Source organism: Chrysemys picta, chromosome 9 (genome assembly GCF_011386835.1).
Source record: "Chrysemys picta bellii isolate R12L10 chromosome 9, ASM1138683v2, whole genome shotgun sequence".
In the NCBI taxonomy this organism is placed as follows: domain Eukaryota; kingdom Metazoa; phylum Chordata; order Testudines; family Emydidae; genus Chrysemys; species Chrysemys picta.
This window is the reverse complement of record NC_088799.1, coordinates 100,848,797-100,872,992: the sequence shown is the minus strand read 5'-3', so window position 1 is coordinate 100,872,992 and position 24,196 is coordinate 100,848,797. Positions and strand designations below refer to the sequence as shown.

The 24,196-nt window shown below is 45.8% G+C and overlaps 1 protein-coding gene across 3 annotated transcripts in view; it reads right to left on the bottom strand.

Annotated features, from left to right (window-relative positions):
- Positions 1-1,116: 1,116 nt before the first annotated feature.
- The window catches only part of GPC3 (glypican 3), a 267,941-nt gene continuing 244,861 nt past the window's right edge, over positions 1,117-24,196 (bottom strand). For 2 of the 3 annotated variants that reach the window (XM_008179013.4, XM_042851180.2), the window contains exon 8: positions 1,117-6,892. In XM_008179013.4, the coding sequence (XP_008177235.2) occupies positions 6,723-6,892 (170 nt within the window). In that variant the 3' untranslated portion in view covers positions 1,117-6,722. Of the gene's footprint in view, positions 6,893-11,306; positions 11,467-11,624; positions 11,687-24,196 lie in introns of all 3 variants that reach the window. The other variant, XR_010590450.1, reaches the window with a different exon arrangement.

Here is a 24,196-nt window from a genome sequence, read left to right as displayed (position 1 = left end):
AGATGATCACAACAGTCCCTTCTGGCCTTGGAATCTATGAATCTTTCTTAGAGGCCAAGCTTTCTGGGACAGCTGGTGGGTACTCAGTGATCTGTAGCGGGACGTTATTTGGATGTATTCTCCAAGGAAGCCCTGCTTCACTTACTCACGTCTAGTTGATTTTATCTCCCTGTAGATTTGTGTGTCTGCTGTAATAACGCAGTTGCTGCTCGGTGAAAGGAGAGAGGTGGTTGCTTAGAAAAACAATTTTCTTCCTTCTTACAGTAGCTTTTGCAGAAGCTGTAATTGTAACACCTAGGAACTGGGTTATACATGAGTTCATAACTTTTAAAGAAAGAAAGACAAACCCAACAAACATTATTTTCTGCTTATTAAATTTGTGAGCTCTGGGGCAGGGAATGGGTCTTTGCGTTTACTTGTGTGTGAGACAAAGACCAGAACAATGGGGCCCAAATCCAGCTTGGTGCCTGTGTGCGCTATTGTTAAAGACGTAACAATAAACAATGGATTCCAACCAGGTTGCTAGTAACCAAACATGACCCATTGCTGGCTATTCAGTCGCTTTATTTCACTAGTTTTTATATTACACAGTGCTGGGTTCTGATGAAGATTTGGTGGTCTCAAGGCAGTTCTTACTGGATAAAAAGTACTATCATAAACCCTCCCATTTGCACCTTTCTTGGGAACCTTTAGCAACAGAGCAAAGATTGAAAGGGCATGACAATTACGCTCAACACTAGAGTTTGCCCATTCAAAGTCAGGATAGCGACACATTCACAGGGCAGCAGGGGGAGACTGCGTAACTCAGCCCAATCTGGCCCCTGCCACCAGCGCGACGTTCACTGCAAAAATGTAACAAAATCAAAAAAGCTTGAATGCGTTCGTTTTCTGACTTCCTCTCAATGGCTAGCGCATTGCAAAGACCCAACTGAGCAGGAAGGGGGGAGAGTCGGTGATCAGAAAGTTTAGAGGATAATTTGAAGGAGTGTTATAATGGTTCCAGAGACTATTTTTGACAATGGCAAGAAGTTTTTGTTAAAAAGAAAAATCCATGAGAAACATTCCAAAATCATTGTTAACACACACACACACACACAAAAACACCACAGGAGAGAATTCAACAGGCTTTCGAAGGTTATAATGTGTTGTTTTAGAACCTTGGCAGATACAGGATTCAAGGACTGGTTTTGGGGATCTATTATCATAACAAGGTTTCAGAAAAGATGGCTTTGCTTAACAGCATGTCCGTACAAAGGAAAAACAGGATCAGCATGCTACAGAAGAGACTGTCAACAAGGATTACTATCACATTGCAGATTGGGATGTTACGGGATACAGAGAAAGGTACAGTAGGTATAATTCTACCAAGCGATACATTACATCAGAGTCTCATCATTGAAAAGCTGATGTCACACACCATACTGCCTGACAACTTAGCTACAGAACATTTCAGTCAGGACAGAAAAGCCCGGGACAATCCCCTGCTTTGGTAGACACCATCATTATTCGACAGCCAGCAGGTTCCAACACACAGTGTCCAACCCAAGAGAATGGTCCATTTCCAGGCTCTAAACCCCCAAAGCCAAAAGGAGCGCTCGGAGGAGCAGAGGGAGAACTGGATTGCCCACTGGTGGCCTGAAGGCCCCTTGAGAGAGGCAGACCTGTGCGCCGCAAGGCACGCCCGTCGCACGAGGTCTGTTTCAGCGTCAGTCCCAGGTCCGAAAAAGCAGGGGGCAGAAAGAGGGTTAGAAAAAAATCTGTTTAAAAAATATGGCTGAACATGGCTGGTTCTCTCCCCGCCCCCCCGCCACTACTGAAGCCAACAGGAGCCCTGCTGAAAAGTGGACTAGATTGTGGTTTGCCCGTATGTGGCTTGGGGCCTAGGGTGTGGGAAGGGAATAAGAACTCTCCTCCCATCACCCCTATTGCAAAGCCCAAGTAAGGGCCGGACAGAACTGCAGGCCCTGCTACCCACCCGCTCCCTCCTGGGAGCAGCTCAGCAGAAGGGGGGCAGGGAAGGGTGGGGGTAGTTGCTGCACCCTTTAAAAAGGCTGTAGCAAATTAACCCCTCATGCAACCCCAGAGCTCTGGCTGTCACCGGCCCTGAGATACACCATGGTTCCCAGTGCTCTCCCTGTGGCAAGGGGCTTTCTGCGTCCCTTCCTATGGGCTGTGCTTAGCAGCGCAGCTGAGTCCAGCACCGGGGCTTAGATCTGCTCCTGCACCTCAAAACCCGGGGCTGGGGCCCCCTCGGCCCTCACAATGCTCCGCTGACTTTGGGTGGGCTCTGCGCTGCCACTGGGGCCTGTCCGTGCGGAGTAACATGCAGGATCGGGGCCTTTGTAAGAGCGGCCTGGGAAACTGGGGAGAAATTTGCACTTTGGGGTGAGCCTTAGGGGGGTACGGTTTAAAAAAACAAGTAAGCAGGAGGAGGGTGAATGGAAAAAGGCAACCCTCTGTCTTGTTCCTAGAACTATCTGCGCTTCTTAAACAGCCGGGAGAAATAAAGGCCAAACAGTATTTGATGTGTGTTTAAGGCAGAGTCTGGCATCCTTGCTGCCTCCCCAGGCCAGTCGGTAGCCAGAGAGCCTAGACTCCTCTCATTGAGGAGACGCTGCTCTTAGACTTCAGCCTAACTGAGACACCCTCAGACCGTGTCTCTGCTGGTGGCGGTGCGGTGTAGTCACACGCTGCAGTGAGCCGGCAGAGTCCACACTCACTGAGGTGGGTTGCTACCTGCAGCCCAGAAAGGCTTCAGCAGTGAGGAGACAACGAGGAAAGGTTCTGGAAGCTACCCGCTGCCGGAGCCTTTCACTGCCCCGAGGACAGGCTCGGGCTAGGGGAAGCAGCGGGACACTACACAGATACTAACAGCAGTGTTTCACCGTCTATGCTGCTATTTATACATGTGCTAGCTGGGGGCGCGGGGTTTGTACTCTAGGTGTAGACCTGCCATCTGGAGACTAGAGGCTCCTTCAATATGAATACTCTGTTGAGTGGTATTTGTTTTCAGACACATGTAGAGGGAGCTGAGTCGCCTTTACCATTTGGGGCTATTAAATCCACGAACACCGGTTAGTATCAGCAAATGAAACTACGTACAGATGTGGTCTCCTCATCTCAAAAAAGATATATTGGCATTAGAAAAGGTTCAGAGAAGGGCAACTAAAATAATTAGGGGTTTGGAATGGGTCCCAGATGAGGAGAGATTAAAGAGGCTAGGGCTTTTCAGCTTGGAAAAGAGGAGACTAAGGGGGGATATGATAGAGGTATATAAAATCATGAGTGGTGTGGAGAAAGTGAATAAGGAAAAGTTATTTACTTGTTCCCATAATATAAGAACTAGGGGCCACCAAATGAAATGAATGGGCAGCGGGTTTAAAACAAATAAGAGGAAGTTCTTCTTCACACAGCGCACAGTCAACTTGTGGAACTCCTTGTCTGAGAAGGTTGTGAAGGCTAGGACTATAACAGCGTTTAAATGAGAACTAGATGCATTCATGGAGGTTAAGTCCGTTAATGGCTATTAGCCAAGATGGGTAAGGAATGGTGTCCCTAGCCTCTATTTGTTAGAGGGTGGAGATGGATGGCAGGAGAGAGATCACGTGATCATTACCTGTTAGGTTCACTCCCTCTGGGGCACCTGGCATTGGCCACTGTCGGTAGACAGGATACTGGGCTGGAGGGACCTTTGGTCTGACCCAGTTCGGCCGTTCTTATGAAAACAGGGCATGCATGGAGCTGTGATCCTGATAGAAATAGAGTAAAAGGGTGTTTGTGTTAAAAGCAAAGGCCGGTTGTAGCGTGGCTTACTAAGGGGTGAAATTTGCCCCTGTGCTGCAGGCCAGCACCAGGGGTGAATTTCACCCTAGAGTGAATGAGAAGAGTGAAAAATGTATTAAACTGAAAGGGCAATAAACACTCAAGCTGTACAAAGATGGTTGAAATCTATCTCAAGCAGGCTTCTACTATACTCAAATGAGAGAAGGACTTGGAATTCAGACTGCCTTGCCAAGAAAGTTTGCAAATAATTGAAAGGCTAGATTGGAAAAGAACAATGCTCGACTCCTGCTATATTGAGGACTAGTTTTCAAAGCCCCCGAATCTGAATAGAAACCCAGGACCACCAGTAAAATGAGATGAGAAAGAAACGTCAAGGTCAGAAAACGACTCAGAACATTGGTGTTGGAAGCTTCTCTCTGGATTGGTTGATATTATGGAATTTGTCTTCCACCTGGAAGATGTAAATACTGAGGGATAGATTCTATCATCCACTCTCACACCTAGCAGTTGAGTCCTATTGATTTGGATGTTTAAGAAGAGTAGGGGGTGGCAGCATCAGACCCTCACTCATAAGACATCGCTTGCAAGGGTAGAAACAAATGCAGTGGAGCGCCACAAAACCTCAGTTTTGAAAGTCTTTAACGTTCTGGAGGCGAACCGCAAAGATGTTGCTGATAATGAAAAGCTTTGTAAAAATGGGGGAGGACGGACGGGGACCAAGAGAATGATTTGAAAAGGTCACCTTTAAACTACTGTTTATGTGCAATCAATTTCTGTGCAAACATCCCCAAAAGTTCCCCTTTGAGTTCAGCCTGAGCATGAGAAGGGGAATCTCTTGGGAAAGTTCTGCAGGAGAGAACCCACCAGTTAAGGACAGAATGGATCTTCTATAGCACAAACACCATAACCATGGGCTGACTCACCCAGGCAGAGAAACCATGAGATTGGTGCTAACAACCTGATGCTCCTATCCCCCTGGTACAAACATGGAATCATTCCATTGCAGTCAGCGAGTTTTATACCAGGATCAGGCCCATCAGTTTAAAACAACAGCTGGATATTTTTCACCTTTTGAAGTTATCCTGTTAAAAAATCTTTGCAGTTCACTTTTCAGAAAGATATTTACTTAGTAGCTTTTTAAAGCATTTAAGCTCTGAGACACAAAGTATTTAAAGCACACATATAATACAGTGCTAGGGCTACCAACACCTTAAGCTGAAATATACAGTCGTTCTGGCCAGGAACCAAGACAAACTTTCCTTGCCCCTAACCCAAAAATGTCATTGGGTTCTAGCCCAAAAGCATATGCTGTCCACTGTGCGCTGAAGACCACCAGTCTGGGTTGCTGATGGCCTTCCCCAGGGCAGCCAGTTTCAGTTTCCAGTTTAAAACTTTCCTATGCTTTAAATGTGTGAAAGAGGGATTTTGATACGTTGTCCCCCAAGAAAATAATTATTTTAACAAAAATAACATACACGAGAAGGTTCAAATAAACGTCTTATTGTGCTGTGTGTGTGTCTCCTGCCAGTCCTTGCTTTTAACCTATGCAATGGGTTGGAGGCATGTTATTCAGCCCTGCAAAAGTATGGCACAGCAGCACTCTCTGTCCTTTGTCTGGAGCTGTGTGGGCACATTTCCTAAGGAAGAAGAGGGTTTGTTCCTGCAGTGTGCCAAGACACACGCACCAGCTCCAGCTGACCCAGAATTCGGAGACAGGCTGGCTGGCCGCCTCTGAAGGGGCTTCCCAGGAACTGTTTGGATTCATGAAACACAACGTGCTGATGTTGTGCCCTCTAATGCCAGAAGCACTGCTCTCCTCCTCTACTGCCATTGCCAATACAGCCTCCTTGGAGACAGGACAGTGACACGTTCCGAGTGTTCCCAGGCCACCATGAGGGTAATCAAAGAGAGCATGTCCCAAAACAACCTGCTGTCAGCAGGGCTGCTTTGATCTAGCCATTTTTTATTCCAGGGTAATTTAGTCTTTAGGCTCAGCCCAGGAATAGCCCCAGGAGGCAACGTGCCACCTCTCAGACACAGTTCTGCCTGGCGCCACCAGTCGCTGGCTTCCTGTTTTCCCTATGCTGGCTGGTATGTTGGCTCCACCCATTTCCTGCCCACCTGCTCTGGTGGGCGGAAGATAAACAAGCACCTACTCTTGGGGCCCCAGACTCAAGATGCAGTAGCCTTGCAAGGCGGAAGGCTGGTTCTTACTCCCGTGTGTAAGTGCGTAGTCACAGTCTAGCCCTAAATGTTTAGGGTCCACCCTTGCTCCCTATGAAGTCAATGGGAGTTTTTCTACTGACTTCACAGGTAGCAGAATCAGGACCAGGGAGAGGAGAATTTCTGAAATTTGATCAGTTGGGCCAGTGGTTCCCTTCTCTTCCTTAATCTCCTTCCCCATTTTGGACTTGCACTCTGTTTCTCAAGCCACCCCCTGGCCTCACCTTTATGTGCCTGGCAAGTTTCCCAGGGATGAGTATTCAATTTGGAGTCGGTGCCAATGCTACTTAAACTATAGACAAAACCTGGGTTAAGTCAAACAAGAATGGGGGTCTGATCTTTGGTGATAATATTCACTAAACCTTAGATGCTACTCTAGTCCATGCATGGTAAATGAACTCAAGACAAAATATGGATTTCTGCTTAACAGGAATGAAAATTCAGCCTTCGTAAACTGACATGAACATAACGTAGTATCACCCTTCCGAATTATTTTTAAAAGCACTACATGGATTTACTAACACTGAAATTCACCATGAACCAGCCCCTGGGGGTAAAGATACCATTTTATTTTACAAAACAAATGTAAGTCCTTCCCTTAATCTTTGGACGTGTGCCTATATTGCAGGAGGAGCGGGGTTCAGAATGTTTTCTTCAGAAAGAAATAAAGAGAGACGTTGATCCCCAGGAAAATCTGCTGTGGCTACTGTACAGAGTCAATGGGCCCACAGAAGAAAGACTGTCATGAAAACAGCAGTGACAGGAACATGCTTCCACGTGGTATTTCCTGAGCCCAGGTTGTGAACCGCGGTATCACCTTTGCTTTGCTGATTCAAAAGTTGTTTGTTTGAGGGACCGTCGTCCATATCCAAATCATAAGCCAGCTCTGAAAAGGAGAAAGAGAAAGATTGTTACTGAGCACAGCGTACCAACATCTGGCCTGACGCTCTGTATGGATTCCATATTATTATGGGACGGCCTAGAGATCCTCACTGGGATCGAGGCCCCGTTGTGCCGGGTGCTGTACAAATACCCAGTGAAAGAAAACATATGAACTCCATTTTTCAGATGGGGAAGAAGTGCAAAGAGATTAAGTGACTTGCCCAAGGTCATGCAGGAATTGAACACACATCTGTTGAGCCCTACTCCAGTTTGCGAACCACAAGGCCGCCCTTCCCCTATGGAAAACTCCCTGTAGTTAGGGATTCCGCCGGATGCTCACACGGGGTGAAATCCACCTCTGTGCACAAGGCCAGCACAGATTTATGCTCTGCTCAAGGCTCAAGACAAGGCGTAAGGGGGACCTAAGCGCAGCTAGGCCCTGAACTAGTTCTCAGCTCGATGGCGGAGGTCACCCGTTGAAAACCTGCATAACAGATGTTAGTCTCATACCGGGCCCAGCCATGCAGAGTTTTGGCAGCATATCTGGCAACATTAATGTCACATCTCCCGCAGCAGCCAGGGTCTCAACGGGTGGGTCTACAAAACCACTCAGCGCTGGTTTCATTTTGTTCCCGTTGGATTTTTTTTTCAGGGGGGTGGGGGGGGGAAGGTTACCACAGATGTGAATGGGAGAAGAGCTGGGCCAATGCTGGGCACACTTGAAAATACCACCCAATGTGAGCTTCTCACATACGAGAGCTTTAATATCCTTTGTTCTTCCCACCACGGGGCGTTAGAAGCATTGATCCCTCCATGTTTGCCCAGTGCTTTCTGAACGTACGTGCCAAGAACGTTTGTCCCTGTGGGAGTCGGGGGCTGCGGATGAGGAGGGTGTCACTGGAGAGCTATTTCCAAAGAAAATCAGCTGGCCTTCGTTTAAAACAAAAATTGCGTCTGGCTTCCACACCGCCCACGTTTGCAGAAGCGGTGAAGAAATCCCAGTCACGCTAGTTCAAAGCAAAAATCCAGCATACGGCCGATGCACCACTTATGTCCTATTTGGAGAGCTTAAGCAGGATGGAAGTGGTGCACTGCTCAGGCCTTGCCCAGGGGTGAATTTCCCCCCCCCCTTTTCTTTTTTAGCTTTAAAATACGCGCTCTCTGACGCCTTTCATGCACCTGTTACGTTGTCTGCATGCATTTTCAATGACCAGATGCAAAGCAGGACCTAGTGTTGTAATACAGGAACCTCCAGACTAACCACCTCCCACTCAAAGGATGGGGAAGAATTCTTCTCAAGCCAATGTCCCATGTCAAAGAAAACCCTCTTCAAATCTCAGAGACACCTGCGCAGCTCCAACTGCTGACTGGTAAAAGCGCCTGTCCCCTGACAGTGGTTGCAAAGTCCCATCGAACAGTAAATCCTAGATGCCGGACTTGCAGTGAAGAGACAGAGGGAAAGAACAACAACAAAGCCAGACAGAACAACCCGAACAGGGAACATTTCGCAATACTTGGCTAGAGAAGGAAAAGCAAAGGCAGTTTTTGGCCTGCATCGACAAAAGCCTCTGGAACCTAGAGCCCATTTGCAGCAATGGAGAACCAGGCCTTCAGTGCGAAGGGGACGTGGAGTTTTCTGTGCAAAGTTTCCCCAGTTCGTTTTTTTCTGCTTTGCATTTTTGTTGTTGCCTTTTCCCTCCATCTCTGCGCTTGGGGCCAAGCCTCCCATGATCTACTGTCCAGTGCGAGCCAATTAACCCATCGCTAGGGAACACTGATTTGCATTGTCCCATTTCGTGTCACTAGAGGCGGAGTCCCACTGATTAACACCGGCAGAGACTCTGGCCCACAATCCATTCAGTGGATTGGCTCAGTCCCCTAAGACAGGGTCAGTTTGGATCACCACTTGGGCAGACCAAGGCACTTACTGGCTAGTGTCAAAACACTCCCGCACCCCCCTTGAGAGAGGAGCCAAGTGATTAAAACACTCAAGCAAAAAACCCAACCCCATCAGCCTAATAAACATCACGGCCAAAGCAGTGACAATATGTCTTAACAATGTACCCACACACACAGCAAAGCAAAGCAGAAAGACATTAGCACGGCAAGTGAGTCAATCATCAAAGGAAATAATAATCGACAATTATTGAAAGGACACCCACCCACACACGCGCGCACACACACACACACACACACACACACGCACGCGTACGCAAACGCCAGTTGTCAGTCTCTCTAACTCATCCAAGAGATTCCTACTGATTGCCCCCAAATCGTCTTCTCCCGCAGTCCTCTTTTCTATATGCTCTCTTGCTCCAGAGAGCTGAATGCAGACTCAGCAGCGTGTGACACAAGCAGAGTTGCGATCCTGAAACTGATAGGCAGATAAAGCCCATCTGTGCCCTGCAAGAATAAAACTTCCATCAGCCTTGCAGCTTTAAGGATTCCGGCCCTTGGCAGACAGAGAAATGGGAGATCGCACCTTTCACCTTTAATAGTTCAAATTTATCCCAGGTCAGTAGTGACCAAAAATTGTTACTATAGGATGACTCTTTGGTGACCTATGTGGAACAAAATGGTCTCCGTTCAGGTCTCAATGGAAAGGCATCTGCATGATAAAATCCACAAGAACTCTGGCAGTCTCAGCAGACAGGCCAAATATATTTATTTGTATTACCACAGTGCCTAGGAGCCTTGCTCATGGACCCCGTCCCCACTGCGCTGGTGCTGTACGAACACAGAGCAAGAAGATACTCCCTGCCCCAAATGACTTACGATCTACGTATAATACAAGAGGCAACCGCTGGACAGGCAGACAGACCAATGGGGTAGTATGAGTACGGTATCAGCGATAGACAGGGATCTCACCACACGAGCGGCCTAACTGTTGTCAAGTTTTTTGTAGGCTTCAGGCAAAGCAGAGTTTTAAGGAGGAATTTGGAGGAGGCCAAGGAATAGCTTGGTGGATGTTTATGGGAATCACCTTCCTGTCAGGAGCAGCAGCAGGGGAGAAAGCGCAAAGGGGCTTGTTTGAAGCTCTAACAAGTTGGCGATGGAAGCCAGCATCATGGGTCGACAGGAGGCGGGCACTGACATCTCAGTACTGAAGGAGAGACGATAGGTAGAGTGGGGATTGACCATGAAGGGCTTTGAAAGTGAAGACAAGTAGCTTATTGCCCTTGGACACCAAGAGGTGGTCCCGTCAGTAAGGTTTGAGTCACAGTGGTAAGATAGCACAACTGTTACCTCTGCCATATCTATCCTGTGGAGAAATAAGGCATTTTAGTCTCCAGAACTGATCATTTGGTACCTTTCACGTGGACCCTGGCCTGGGAGAACAATGAGAGATCCTGTTCCTCATGGCAAATTCCTCTGTGGGATCCGTGACTGAAGCAGTTCTGGAATCACATGGAAATACAGACTTCCTACCCAGAACGTTCTGTGCAGGCACAGGTGTGAGTGAGGTTAGGATGTTTTCATGAGCTCTGCTCATGAGGAAGGCTAAGATTTTGTCACAGATATTTTTAGTAAAAGTGAGGGACAGGTCACGGGCAATAATGAAAAATTCACGGAAGTCGTGACCTGTCCCTCACTTTTACTAAAAATATCCATGATAAAATGAGAAGCCTGGGCAGCTGTGGGGGTCCTGGGAGCTCCAGGGTCCCCCTCTTCTGGGGGCTCCGAACTCAGGAACTCCAAGGGTCCATCGGACAGCTGTGGTGGTTTCTGAGCCATCTGGGGCTGCGAGGAGCGGCGGAGGCCCATGGCAGCGGGGAGCTCCGGGGATGTTCCTGCCGCCCACGGCAGCGGGGAGTGTTGGGGATTCCCCCTGCTAGGTGGCCAGGAGTGGTGGGAGGTCTGCCTGACACCGGTGGCGGCAGGGGACCCTGCAGCTCCCAGCCAAGGCTGGCTGAAGTCATGGAGGTCTTTGGAAGTCATGGAATCCGTGACCTCCGTGACTAAATCGCAGCCTTACTCACGAGCCACTCTTCTAAGAAAGGGCAGAGGATACGCAGGTAGCCGTCCAGGAGGACAATCAAGAACAAGGGGAAAATGAGCTGGAAAGCAGGGGGTTCTCCAGGAAGACCTCACTTGGGTAAAGGAGGTGTCTGGGGGTGAGTCAGGAGACAGGTCTGTTAGGTCCTGCTGGGAAGGCAGCGAGGACGCAAGCTCAGGCTGTAGGGGAAAGGTTTATTGTTGCACAAGAGGATGGTGAATGCTGGGAAGGGGCAGATATAGATTGCAGCATCCTGGTGAGAGTGGGAGGAGAGGAAACACTAGCTTCTCCCTGTCACAGAAAACGGCAGCTTCCCTGTAAATAACTGAGGAACATTCAAACAAAGCAAAACTTTAAGCTAGCAAACAAGAAAAAAATCTCTGAAAACTGCGCCTGTAAGTTTGGTAATGGAATATCTCACCATGAATGGTGATCTCCGTCAGATCAGTGGCAATGGTTACGGTTGGCTTTCAGTCATGAAATACCACTCTGGCAGAAACAACGACCATATTTCAATGCGGTTTAATAGACGTATGGCTGAATCTGCTTCAACGCCAGCAACTTACATCTTCATTTGCAACCTATTTTCAGAGGAATGATTACATGGTTTGATTTAATAAATTGGTAATTAGACTACTTTGCAGTTAGCCTTTTATGGAATAATCAAATGACACTATTGCTGGTACATTATTCCACTAGAGTAATGAAAATCTAGCTAAGAAGAACGGAAACTATTTACCTGTAATTGCTGTTTTCTGAAGGTTGTTCTCATGTACACTCATACTCCCACCACTGGTGCTTCTGTGAATATAAATATTCCATTGCACAGTTTTCTAAAAAACATTAAAGTGCCTCTCTACTACTGAGGCAGAGTCCTTGTTAGAGCTGGTCAACATTTTTTCCAGTGGAATGTTTTTCTGTCAGAATTGAAAGTGTCCACACAAATGTGTTGATTTTGACAGAATTTCATTCACATTTTTTAAAAAAAGATTTAATAAAGTCCTTCTCGGAGCAAAACATTTTGATTTTTTGTTTGAAATGACTGTTTGCAAATTGATTTTTCACATTATAATTAATAATATAGAAAGTTAAAGGTCCAAATCAAAACAAAACATTTCGATTGACCTGAATAAATTTTATTAAAATTTTCTTTCATGGGAAATTTTGAAATTTTATAGTTTTGTTCCAGTTTGGACAGAATCAGCTTTGAAATGGTGGAATTTCCTGCAAAATGGAAGTTCGCTTGCTGCATAGCCGTTGTCTTTACCAAATGTCATGGTTCCTCTTTGGCCAAATTAAAAGGAAAAAACAGACTTTTAAAAAGCACACTAACAAATTCAGAGAACTGGTAGGTAAGGTGCCATGGGAAGAAATCTAAGGAAAATGGAGATCAGGAGATCTGGCAGTTTCTCAAAGAGATAATATTAAACACACAACAGCAAACTATCCTGATGCTAAGAAAAGATAGGAAGCATTGTAAGATGCCAATCTGGCTCCATCAGGAACTATTTAATGACCTGAAAATCAAAAACAAATTCTACAAAAAATGGAAACATGAACAAATTGCTAAGGATGAATAGAAAACTATGTAGGAACAAAATCAGAAAGGCTAAAGCACAAAACGATTTACACCTAGCAAGGGACATAAAAGACAATAAAAAGAGGTGCTATAAATATGTTAGGAGCAAGAGAAAGCCGAAGGAAAACGGAGGTCCACTACTTAGTGGGGAAGGAATGACATCAAAAAGGCTGAGGTGTTTAATGTCATTTTGCCTCAGTCTTCACTAAAAAGGTTAATTGTGGCCAGATGCTTGATACAATTAATATTAACAACAAGGGGGGAGGAACAAAAGTCAGAATAGGAAAGAACAGGTTAAAAATTTTTAGATATGTTAGATATATTCAAGTCAGCAGGGCATGATGAAATTCACCTGTGGGTACTTAAGGAACTAGATGAAGCAATCTCAAAGCCATTAGCGATTATCTTCAGGATCTCATGGAGGATGGCAGTACAATTGTGTGAAGAGGCTTGTGTGGCAAATTTCAACCACTGCCCAGCTACCTTTGAACTTCTGTGTTTGGGTAGAGCTTTGTTTTAAAAAGACTTTGTGTTGTTTCCTTCTCTAGGTATATTTGTGGCTGATGGAGTATTTTTAGGCAGATTGATTTTGTTGCTGACTTTTGTCCCTATTTTATTGCCCGATTTTCATGACATAGGGCATTAAAGCTAATTTTTGTACAAATAAATAGTATTTCTGTAACTGTATATTTGCTGTTCTGAGTCCATTCTGCTTAACTTCCAATAAGCATGTGGTGTCATAAAATCTACTTCGCTACCCTAGTCAAACAATCAGGAGGGTGTCTCTGGGGTTATCAGATAACCTATTTCAGGCATAAATCTGTTAAAAAGAAGCATAACAAATGAAATCAAAGTTCTAAAACACAGAACCCAGAGTAACTATTTTCCTAAATCAGATCAATTCCTGAAATGGCCCCCAAGAGAGGCAAAAATGGATATTGTATTGATCAGAATTGTTGCCCTTATTAGTACAGACATATACAGTGCCATTTATGGTATTTTATTCTAAGCAAACCTGTGATGGAGACTTACAGTATCTAAAAAAAGTCACCTTCAAGGAAAGGGGGGGGAACCCAAATATATACTTTAAATAATTTTAAGAACAATCAGTCTGTATTTACTACAGTAAAATAACCAAATAGGCTTCTTATGAACTTTCCTACTTGTATATCTGCACTTTCTAGCTATCCCCATCTTCATGCTTGTAAACTGTCGGAGTTGTTATGCACCCTGTAAAATGCAACAGTTTCTGCTACAAAGCAGCCTTTTGGTTTTGCAAAGAGATTTTTTCATTTACACTCCAAAAATCGGTTTCTGCTTATAATCAGTCCAACGCTGTCCAGAGGGTATTTCCAACAATCTGTACTAATTACACACTCAGTCTTCATTTGTTTTTTGCCCTTCTTGTCCTTTGTGCTGCAGATTAGATAATCCGCTTAAAATAATAGTCAATCATTAGCATTGCTAGTGTTTCTGAGGGAGGTTTGGCTGGTTTTTTTACATGCAAACAGGGCAGACTATGCAGAGTCATCTACAGTCCTTACCTAGTTTACGAAACTTCTCCAGCTGAGCACAAACGACTCCCCCGTAAGTATCTTTTGCAACAAAAGCTACTTCTAACACAGAGCGGCTGTGTGTCTGCTCCTAGCACATCAAAAGCTGTGATCATCAGTCCTGCTGCAACATGCAGTGTGGATGACACCCATGAACGACATAAACTTTAAAATATGGGCTTTCCAGGTCTATCGAATGAAGGCGTGACGTTCTGCCACGGATTAGTATTAGAATTATGTGTGTTATCTCTGCACGAGTTTATCAGGTACAAATCATTAAAACACCCTCCTTCCTGAACTGCAGTAATTTTTGGAAGCATCTTCAAAGTCAGTTAAAGCAGAGTAGATTGTTTTCGAGTTGGCATAATAAGTTCCATTGCAGCTGGCATCAAAAAGCCAGGAGGATAAGAATTGGCATGTAGGCAGCATTATAGCAGGCATGCACACTCATGAAGAAACCATATTTATGCCCGGTGAAACACCATAAATGGGTAATGTATTTTTAAGCAAATAACTGGAAGCAAATGCCTTGCAAGCAAAGGAAAATGACATCAAAGAGGACAATGCGTTGCTACAGCAGGCTCCCCCAGACCAACAGGCAGATCTGCTAGCAAAGCCAGGAAAGAAGAGCCGATATCTAGGTGCCAAAGCTAGAGAATGTCATTCCACAGCCAAGCATCTGGGCCTTTGGCTGCCAAGTTTGCACCAGCAGATGGCTTCAATGTTGGACCTAATATAGTAACATCCTAATAACTGATGTCCAGGCATGAAAACTGCTCAAAGTGAGGCACTTAATAAATCTATCGGTACTCTACCACTGTGCTGGGTGTAGCGTGAGCTCTCTCTGATGAAACAAAATTATTTTTGTCTAACACCCCGGCTCCTAAAATGGGGTCTGTGGAGCACTGGTGGTACACAAAGCGCTTGCTGGGGGACACGGTGCCAGCTCTCTTTGCAGATGAGAGAAACTCAGCAGACACCAGGAGGGAATGGAGAGCAACAGTGTGGCAAAATGTTCTCAGAGTGGACACAACGTGTAGGACATCGACAGCAGCCGGAAATAGCGAGAGGGTCAGCCCGGAAAAGCCAGCCCCACACACTTTGCCACCATTACGCTCCACATAAGCACTTGCTGTCATTGCCAGATGGATGTTATGAGATTTTGGCATGGAGGGGCTGGAGCTTCCTACGTGACCCCAACCAAGATAGGATGGCCTACAAGATACTTTCTCTATTCATAGAATCATAGGACTGGAAGGGACCTCAAGCGGTCAGACAGTCCAGTCCCCTGCACTCAAGCCAGGGCTAGGTATTATCTAGACCATCCCTGACAGGTGTTTGTCTAACCTGCTCTTAAAAATCTCCAATGATGGAGATTCCACAACATCCATAGGCAAGATTAAGATGTGGTTTGTACTTAGGAAAAGTTTGGTAAAGTCTGGGGCACAAATGTTCAGGACCCATTAAAGATGAGCACATATTCTAGTACCATAACAAAAAATATGATAAGTGATGGACAAGGTAGTAAGTACCTATGGCCTGACAGTCGAGTGGTGGAACAAGTGAATAGGTTCCCCTATTCAGGGAATCTAATTACATTGGACAGAAGATGTGACAAAGGAATCAAGAGAAGAATACAGCTTGCAAAAACTGCATTCAGCAACTTCCAAAGACTTCTATGTTGTCAAAAGTTAAAACTGCATATCCACACTAGACTGCTGAAGTACTACTTAGGGTCAACTCTCTCATACAGTTTTGAGAGCTGGACACATAAAAAGGACACTGAGAGACGACTCGGAACATTCGAGTTTTGGTGTTATAGAAGAATGCTAAAAATTAGCTGGATAACCAAAACTACAAACAAAGTGGTGACAAGAAGGATGAATTTTAAAAGAGCACAATTACATGAGACCCTCAGTAAAAGAATAACATCTTTTTGTTGACATGTAGCTCACCAATCGCACAGTGCTTCGCTTCCGTATTCATACTATCCAGCAAGATTGCAGGCAGACCAGGAAGAGGAAGAAGAGAGTCAGAAACATTGGAAATATCATCAGATGAACTGGTATCCAAAGCAGAGTGGACGTTCTACAACTCTGTCGAGACTGCGAAAGATTGAAGATGGTGGCCGACAACCTCCACAGTGAAGAAGAAGAAGAAAGAAAAGTCAAACCACTGTAGATAACTGCATCCATGCCAATAGTTCTGCCCTTATCTTCTCCTACACCCCTGCCTAGTTCATTTGCTCTTCAGTCCTATCTGGGCCCTTTGTTTCCTTTGCACCTCTATCCACGCCATCACTTAGATCTAGAACAGCATCCTAAAGAATGTATGTACAGTGTGACAATGTACCCCATAAGGCTTTGGGGGGGTGCTTATAAATGTATGTATGACATAACTGGAATATGTTTTGTGCTGCCTGTGCCATGTAACATATCTCCGTAAAGGTTATGGTCTACTATATCTATTCATCCTATTTGTACATATATATCATTTTCTACTTGAGGTTAAGAATATGGGCTGTATGCTGGTTTGGTTTCTAAGTAAGCTTTGGGAGGCATTTGGTCAGCTTCTTTAGGAAGGAATTCGCCAGGTTAAGTACCTGATCAGGAAACACTTGGAGAACAATGCATCTTGGAATGCTCCAATCCACATGAGAAGTCTTCCTGGAGACATGCAAGATACCATGTGGACAATGGCTTCGGCCTGTAAAGACTGAGTCATGCAGGGACATGTGACTTGCCCAGGTGACTCCAGAACTCCATCTTGGAGCTGGGCTTTGCATAGGAGGGAGGAGCGGGGGTCTCCACGCACAAGAGAGAGTCTATTGAAACCTGTGGGAGACCCCTCCATTTGGTCTTCAGCTGGCTAAGGAAGGCGCCTCTCCACGCCCCCAGGATACTTGAAGGGAACTGGAACAAACGACAGTAACTATAGGGGGTGTGAGTGATTGCTGGACCCAGGCTAAAAGGAGATTAGCCTGTAAAAGGGAGCATTCTGGAACTGGTGAGGAACTTATCTGTATTTAGTTTGATTAGACATAGATTTGCGCATTTTATTTTATTTTGCTTGGTGACTTATTTTGTTCTGTCTGTTACTACTTGGAACCACTTAAATCCTATTTTCTGTATTTATTAAAATCACTTTTTATTTAGTAATTCACTCAGAGTATGTATTAATACCTGGGGGAACAAACAGCTGTGCATCTCTCTCTATCAGTGTTATAAAGGGCGAACAATTTATGAGTTTACTCTGCATAAGCTTTATGCAGGGTAAAACGGATTTATCTGGGTTTAGACCCCATTGGGAGTTGGGCATCTGAGTGTTAAAGACAAGCACCCTTCTGTGAGCTGTTTTCAGGTAAACTTGCAGCTTCAGGGCAAGTGATTCAGACCCTGGGTCTGTGTTGGAGCAGACGGGAGTGTCTGGCTCAGCAAGACAGGGTGCTGGAGTCCAGAGCTGGCGGGGAAAACAGGAGCAGAGGTAGTCTTTGCACATCGGGTGGCAGCTCCCAAGGGGGTTTCTGTGATCCAACCCATCACATACAGGTCTGTCTCAACTTAGTGGGGGTTCCGTTCCGCGGTTAGCATGTAAAGCGAAAACCGCGTATAGCCAAAACCCCACTGAGTTCAATGGCGGGCGAAATTGCCCGCACTACAGGTATAGTATTAAAACTGTTGTTTTTCTCTTTTTTTGTTTTTGCCGACCGCGTAAAGTTGAAATCGCGCATGTTAAATGCGCGTAAGATGCGACAGACCTGTACTGCTTTCCCCGCTCTGCTCCTTCAAGGAGCTGAAATCCCACCTGTTTCTCAAGGCACTAACGTTACACTGACCATCAGTTAGTTGTTTTGGTGATTGTACGGGTCTGCACTTTACCAGCTTGTGGTCTTACATGATTAGCCTTTGGGAGCAGGGAACCTGTTACCCCTCCCAGCTCTCTGACTGGACACTATGCAGTACCCTGAGTCTCCTTACAGTAAGAGACTTAAAGAGCTCATTGTGTTGATCAAGAAGAAGATCAAGAGATGGCTGAATTACAGTTTATAGGTATCTTCCCGGGGAGAAAATACTGGCACTAAAGGGCTTTTTACCCTAGCAGAGAAAGGCAGAACAAGGACCAAGGGTTGGAAACAGAAGCCAGACAAATTCAAATTAGAAAAAAGGCCCACATTTTTAACAACATGGGAACAAACTACTCAGGGAAGTGGTGGATTCTCCATCTCAGGATGTCTCCAAATGAAGACTGGTGCCTTTTGGGAAGACATGCTTTAGTCAAATACAAGTTACTGGGTTCAATACAAGGTGAAATTTAATGGCCCATGAGATGCAGGAGGTCAGACTAGATGACCTTTTGGCCTTAAGACCTAGGGTTCTATATGACCCTATTTACTGGAAGGTGTCAGTGTGTGTACATCTCACGTACACGCACACATCCACAATTTATAAAGAGAGACAATTTCATTAAACTCCACTTCTTATGTTAAACAGACGTAAGTACTGTGGAGAACACGGAAATTTCTGCTCACTCCTACCCCAAAATTACAACACCCTGGCTTTCCAGTACAAACAGATATTTAAGCAGGAGTAAGTATTTGCACGTTTGGCTTATGAAACTGATGCCAAGTAGGCTCCTTGTGCATTCTTTACACACACACACCATTATCCAGCGGTGCTGTACCATGATACAGTAGGATACCACTGCACATCTGCTCCTCCAGGAGACCCTGAATGTTCGTAAACAGACAAGAATGATTGTATTTTACCGGGGAGAGTTTACCCCGCGGGCTGTCAGCGCTCAGATCCTAGAGTTCCGACAGGTTTATTAACTGCCTTATTATGGAGAAAGTTATAATGCACTAACTGAGGGCATGGCATATGCTGTGCCAGTCCTGATTCTTGTGCATGTCTAGTCATATTTTGTACAAGCATCCAGAGCATCTATGTGGTTTTGTGGTTCCGTCTCTCCACCTCCTCAGCACCAATTTATGGGGTGTTCCTCTTGGTTAATGGCGAGAAAATAAAAATTCATCTAGCCACTGCAGGAGGAGAGGGAACGAAGGAACCAACAAAGAACTCCACCAGCTAAACACCACTCATCCATCATCTGTGACCTGGCCAGAGAAACTTCTGCTCAGAGGTGAGGTGAGAAATAAAACTGCCTTCCTGGTAAGAAATCCAGGTGAACTGGTCTCAGATTAACTGATTTGAAAACCAAAAGCCCCTTCTGACATGTACAGCTCTTGAGCTTCTGATTGGTCCATGGCATGTGCAAACTGCCCATCAGAACATGCTTTTACAGACAACCCGAAGGACACACGTGTTATTCTAAGGACACGACTGATTCTGGGTGAAGATCACCCAGGACAAATGCAATGCCCTAGCAACACTTCTGCCCTACGTGGCAGTTGCACAAGACAGCTGCAAGTGGAGACACCACAGAGTGGGTCTCCACCCCCCTCGTGTGCCGTGGAAGAGGTATCCACCCAGCCCCTCAAGCCAGCTCTGGGGTGGGGGAGGGACGGCACCCACAGGCCCAAGATTCCTTGATTCAAGTGGGGCAGAAGGGCTGCAGCTGTTAACGCCGTAAGTGCTACGTATAAGCATTCTTACTGCTCTCCCTCCCCACCGAGTAACGGCTGTGGGGGAGGGGATGCCATACTGCAGTCCTGTCCTGACCGGGGGGAAGGGGGCATGTGTGTGCATTTTACCAACATAAAGCTTTATTATTCGGACTTTATGCAGGTAAAGTGCATTTCACCCTAAGCGACCGACCAATTATTTAAGCAATGTCCGTGCATTCGTTGGTTGGACCTCCATTATAAATGCATCGACCTCCATTCCTTCCGATATCACCCGACCCCATTTTCCAACCCCGCTCTGGTCTCCAGAACATCCATTATGAGCCGCTCCCTTGTTTACTTTGCAAGGAGCACTCGTTACATTGTTTTTCAGACCTCAGTGTTTTTCTGGATTTACCCTGAAGAGAATCTGGCACCTGCATTTGCATTAATGATTTTTCTCTGGCAGTGAGTGAAAGAGCTCCTGAGTTGTACCGCAGAGTGGATTAATGAAAACAGGTTTAGCAAAAGGAGTTGGTGTAATCTATTAAAAATTAACAAATGCCATTTGCATTAACTGGAAGCTCTGGAGTCCTTGTGTTGTAACAACACAGGCCAGCAGTCTTCAGCCAGAGGTGCAGGTGCACTGCCGGTGCAAGTGCTGCTACCTGATCTGCACATGTTAAAGATTAAAGGGGGAGGAGAGAAGCAGAAGAGGGAGGCACATAGGCAAGAGAGAGAACTAAGAAGTAGGGGAGAGAGAACATGAGAGTACACACGGAAAGCAGAAAACAAAGGAGGGGAGAGGGGAAGAGAGAAAGGGCAGGAAAAGGCAAGATAAATGAAAGGAAAACAAGATGGAGATGTGACGACCACATTATCATACTGTGCGTGGATGAGATGGGGAGCATGCAGGGGGTGGGCCTTGACAGGACATCGGAATTCCACAGTGGCTCAGTCCCAAGATCCATCCAGCCCAGTATCCTGTCTCCCGATAGCAGCCAGCACCAGATGTGCCAGAGAAAGCTGTAAGAATCCTGCTGTACCAGGTGTGGGATAATCTGCCCCTGACATTCAACCTCGTCCTGATCTCTAACAGATCAGCTTACGTCCTGAAGCTGATCTCTTCTTCTCTCTTCCAATAATGCTGTTATTCATTATGATCACTCTGGCTATTCTTGTTATCCATATAAATGTCCAATCCCTTTTTGAGTCTTACTGAGTCCTTGGCCTCAATGTCATCCTGTGGCAAGGAGTTCCACAGTCTCATTGCATATCATGTGAAAAACTATTTCCTTTCATCCATTCTGAAATTATGAACTAAACTTCCAGCGGAATGAATCCTAATTGGAAGAGTCTTATGGAGCGCCAGATGTCATCCCTTGAGACCAGCCAAGCAAAGGAACGTTTCTCAGCTCCTGGTCAAGAAACTCACTATGGTTCCACTGAACCCATCAACATTTGACATTTTTCTTTGTGACTCGTTATACCTGGAAACTAGACTTGAGCCTTGCCCAGGAGTTGGCAATTTTGGTTCTTCGAGCTATTATGTATAATATATGGGTAACCAGAACCATGTCCTTTTAATCAGAAAAGGACCATTGTAATAATTGGGCCTACATATTTACCCTAATTGTGCGCTCAACTGTGAAAAATAAGAGAAAATTCATAAAATGTCACAATAACCTAGAACAACAAACACTGATGGGAAAGGGTGCAAAAGACAATGAGAGACTGAATTCCTCCATACCAAAAGGCCTATTGATCTAGTCCAAGGATTGTGTTAAGGTCATGCCTGGTAAACAAGAACAGCGTAAGAATGAAAAGCAATGAACCAAATGGGGTATGTCCAGGGCCGGCTCCAGGCACCAGCCTGGCAAGCAGGTGCTTGGGGCAGCCGCTCGGGAGAGGGGCGGCACGTCCAGGTATTCAGCGGCAATTCAGCGGACGGTCCCTCACTTCTGCTGGGAGCAAAGGACCTCCCGCTGAATTGCCGCCGCAGATCGCAATCGCAGATTTTTTTTTTTTGGCTGCTTGGGGCGGCCAAAACCTTGGAGCCGGCCCTGGGTATGTCGGAAATTAGGCCTAATCGTTGGACAAAATGGTGAGGGGATGGGCCATTCCACCCATCACTGCCTTTTCGAGTCCTTAAGAAAGGGGGAAAGCCGGCTTCTGTGACAGGGGTTGACTGAAAGACAAGAGAAGGGGAAAGAGCAAGGTTCACCATCACGGCTTCCACCCCGACTGGGACTGTGGACTCTGGACCTTCTTCATCTTAATCCTGAGAGATGTCCTGAATAGACCCACTCAGAGAGAGGGAGTCATGTGACATCGCCTTGCCCACTGGCTCTGACTAAAGCCCGACCACCACCCGGAAGAGGAGATTTTGTCACGCGCACACACAACCTGTGCATCCTTTCCCCTCCCCACCCTATTTCCTTTCTTTCCTAGCCCTCTTCTTTTCCCTTTTGTTTAACCAGAGTCTGGCTTAGTCGGCCAAGACTGTATATTTTGCAACGCTGAGGTAAGCCCATGACCAGAAGGACAGCTACATGCAATGCCTTTCCCAGCCCGAGGCGGGTGCAAGGTTGGCAGATCTCAGAGTGACTGATAAGACCGTGGGCTGGGCCTGCATTTTTCCAGCCGTGAGGTTGCAAGTGAGAGGCAACACCAGAGACAGAAGCTGCATCTTCTAGCTGTTCTTTTCACTCCCCTCCCTCTTATATTTGTGTGCAGCTCGTTTCGTCTCAAAGGAAGCAGGATCAGACTTTAACAACAGCCCCAGCCCATCTCAACTAACTTCTTCTCTGTTCCCCGAAAGGACAGTTATTATCATCTTTACCATCAAACAAGGGGGGGATCTTTCAAAAGGCGCTCTCCAGAGAAAAGGAAAGGGAACAAGGGATGTGGTTAAAATGACAGCCTTAGCTAATACCTTACATTTCAACGCTTTAACTTCCCCTCCAGCCTTCTTTCCTGTATTTTTAAACAGTCCAAAAGATTTTTAATGGTGTGTTTGCATGGTACTAAGCAGGCTCAGGTGTCTGTATATCAAATCCCAAACCTTGATTCAAACTGTTTAATGTGGGACAGTCACCGGGCCATGTCAACACCTTTTGACTTTTGGGCCCTTTAGTCCATCCTAATTAATACAACAGGACCCAAGACTTTATGCAATGTATAGATTTCATCAGAAACCCATAAACACCCGTCATCCCCGTACACTTGCTGTTGTCAGATGCTACCGGTGTGGTGCTCTGCTTTCTCCTGTTGATATCACTCGGCTGCGTGCGTGTGTTGCCTCTGTGTGCTGCCCCAGCTCTGCGCAGATAGCTGACCCAGCAGACCCAAAGAGAACCCCCAATAACCACAGAGTCTAGTAAGGTGCAAAGCCACGTCGAGTAGGTTTATTGCGATCTCAGACACAATGGCAGTTCCCCGTAGATTACTTAGTCTACCGGGCATACTACGAGAAAGTGCCTCTTGGCAAGGACCCGGCTCAGTGGCGGGACTTTCCACTGCCCCCGTGGCCGGACAAAGATACCGCCCCAGGAATACATTCTTATACACAGGTACAAACAAGTTACACATCACTTCTGACGTATTGAGGTGCAACCCCTCTACGCAGCAAGGTACAACCTTGTACATGTTGGTTCGATCAAAACAACTCTATCCATCATTTTACCCTTTTGCCCCTGTCATTGGGATGGGTCGGCCTGTTCCATGTTATCTGTGGAATGTTCCGGTATAGTGTATGCTCTGATATCTGGTGTCCAGTACCTTTTAGCTATGTCTCTTTTTGCAGCATCAGCCCTTTCCTTGCCAGCTTCTGTGAGCAGGGCCTGTCTCTGGCTCACAGCTTAACTTTGCTTTATGTTAGCAAAAGTCTTAACCATTACTTTAGTTCAGGCCTTAGGCCTCATACCAGGCCTCTGATACCAAGGTTTATCTCTCAAGGCCTCCTCTTACTACACTTGCAAGGAAAAAAATCTGTAAGTGCTGCCTTTTCATAGCTACATGTTGGAACATACACGTACATAAACTTCCTCAAATGCATAATTAGCATTGGCAATCTGTCAGTCAGATTCCAAGGGGCTAGAATGCTCAATGCCAAGGACAATATCTATGTGAAGTATTCGGACTATGACCCAGGTATGTAGGATGGTAAACAACCAGCTGGGTAAGGACATACCTGCTCAACCCACTTATCCTGCCGGCAGGTAACCTCATGCATAGTGGTATGCAAACATCTGCTAAAGGCTTTAGCTTTGTCTCAGCTACTGAAACATTCCAGGAGTTCTTGGTATTCTTAACCCCACCGGATCAACTGAGTGGATGAAGATAAAGCTGGTTTCTATTCACTTTTGGAAAGCCAGGCTAACCAGGAGGTACGTTTTCAAAGCTCTGTGCAGGGTAGAAGCAGCAGGTGGCCCATTAAAGTCAGTGGGAGTTGCAAGGCTAAAATAATGTACAACTTTTTAAACAGTATTAAGCTATTAAAAATCCCCACCCTGTATTCAAAGAATGTTAAAGCAGCTGACTTCAATCTACAAACACACAGAAATGCCGAGTGCAGCATAAAACCTTTTCTTTACCTGACTTCCCTTTGTTATATAGAA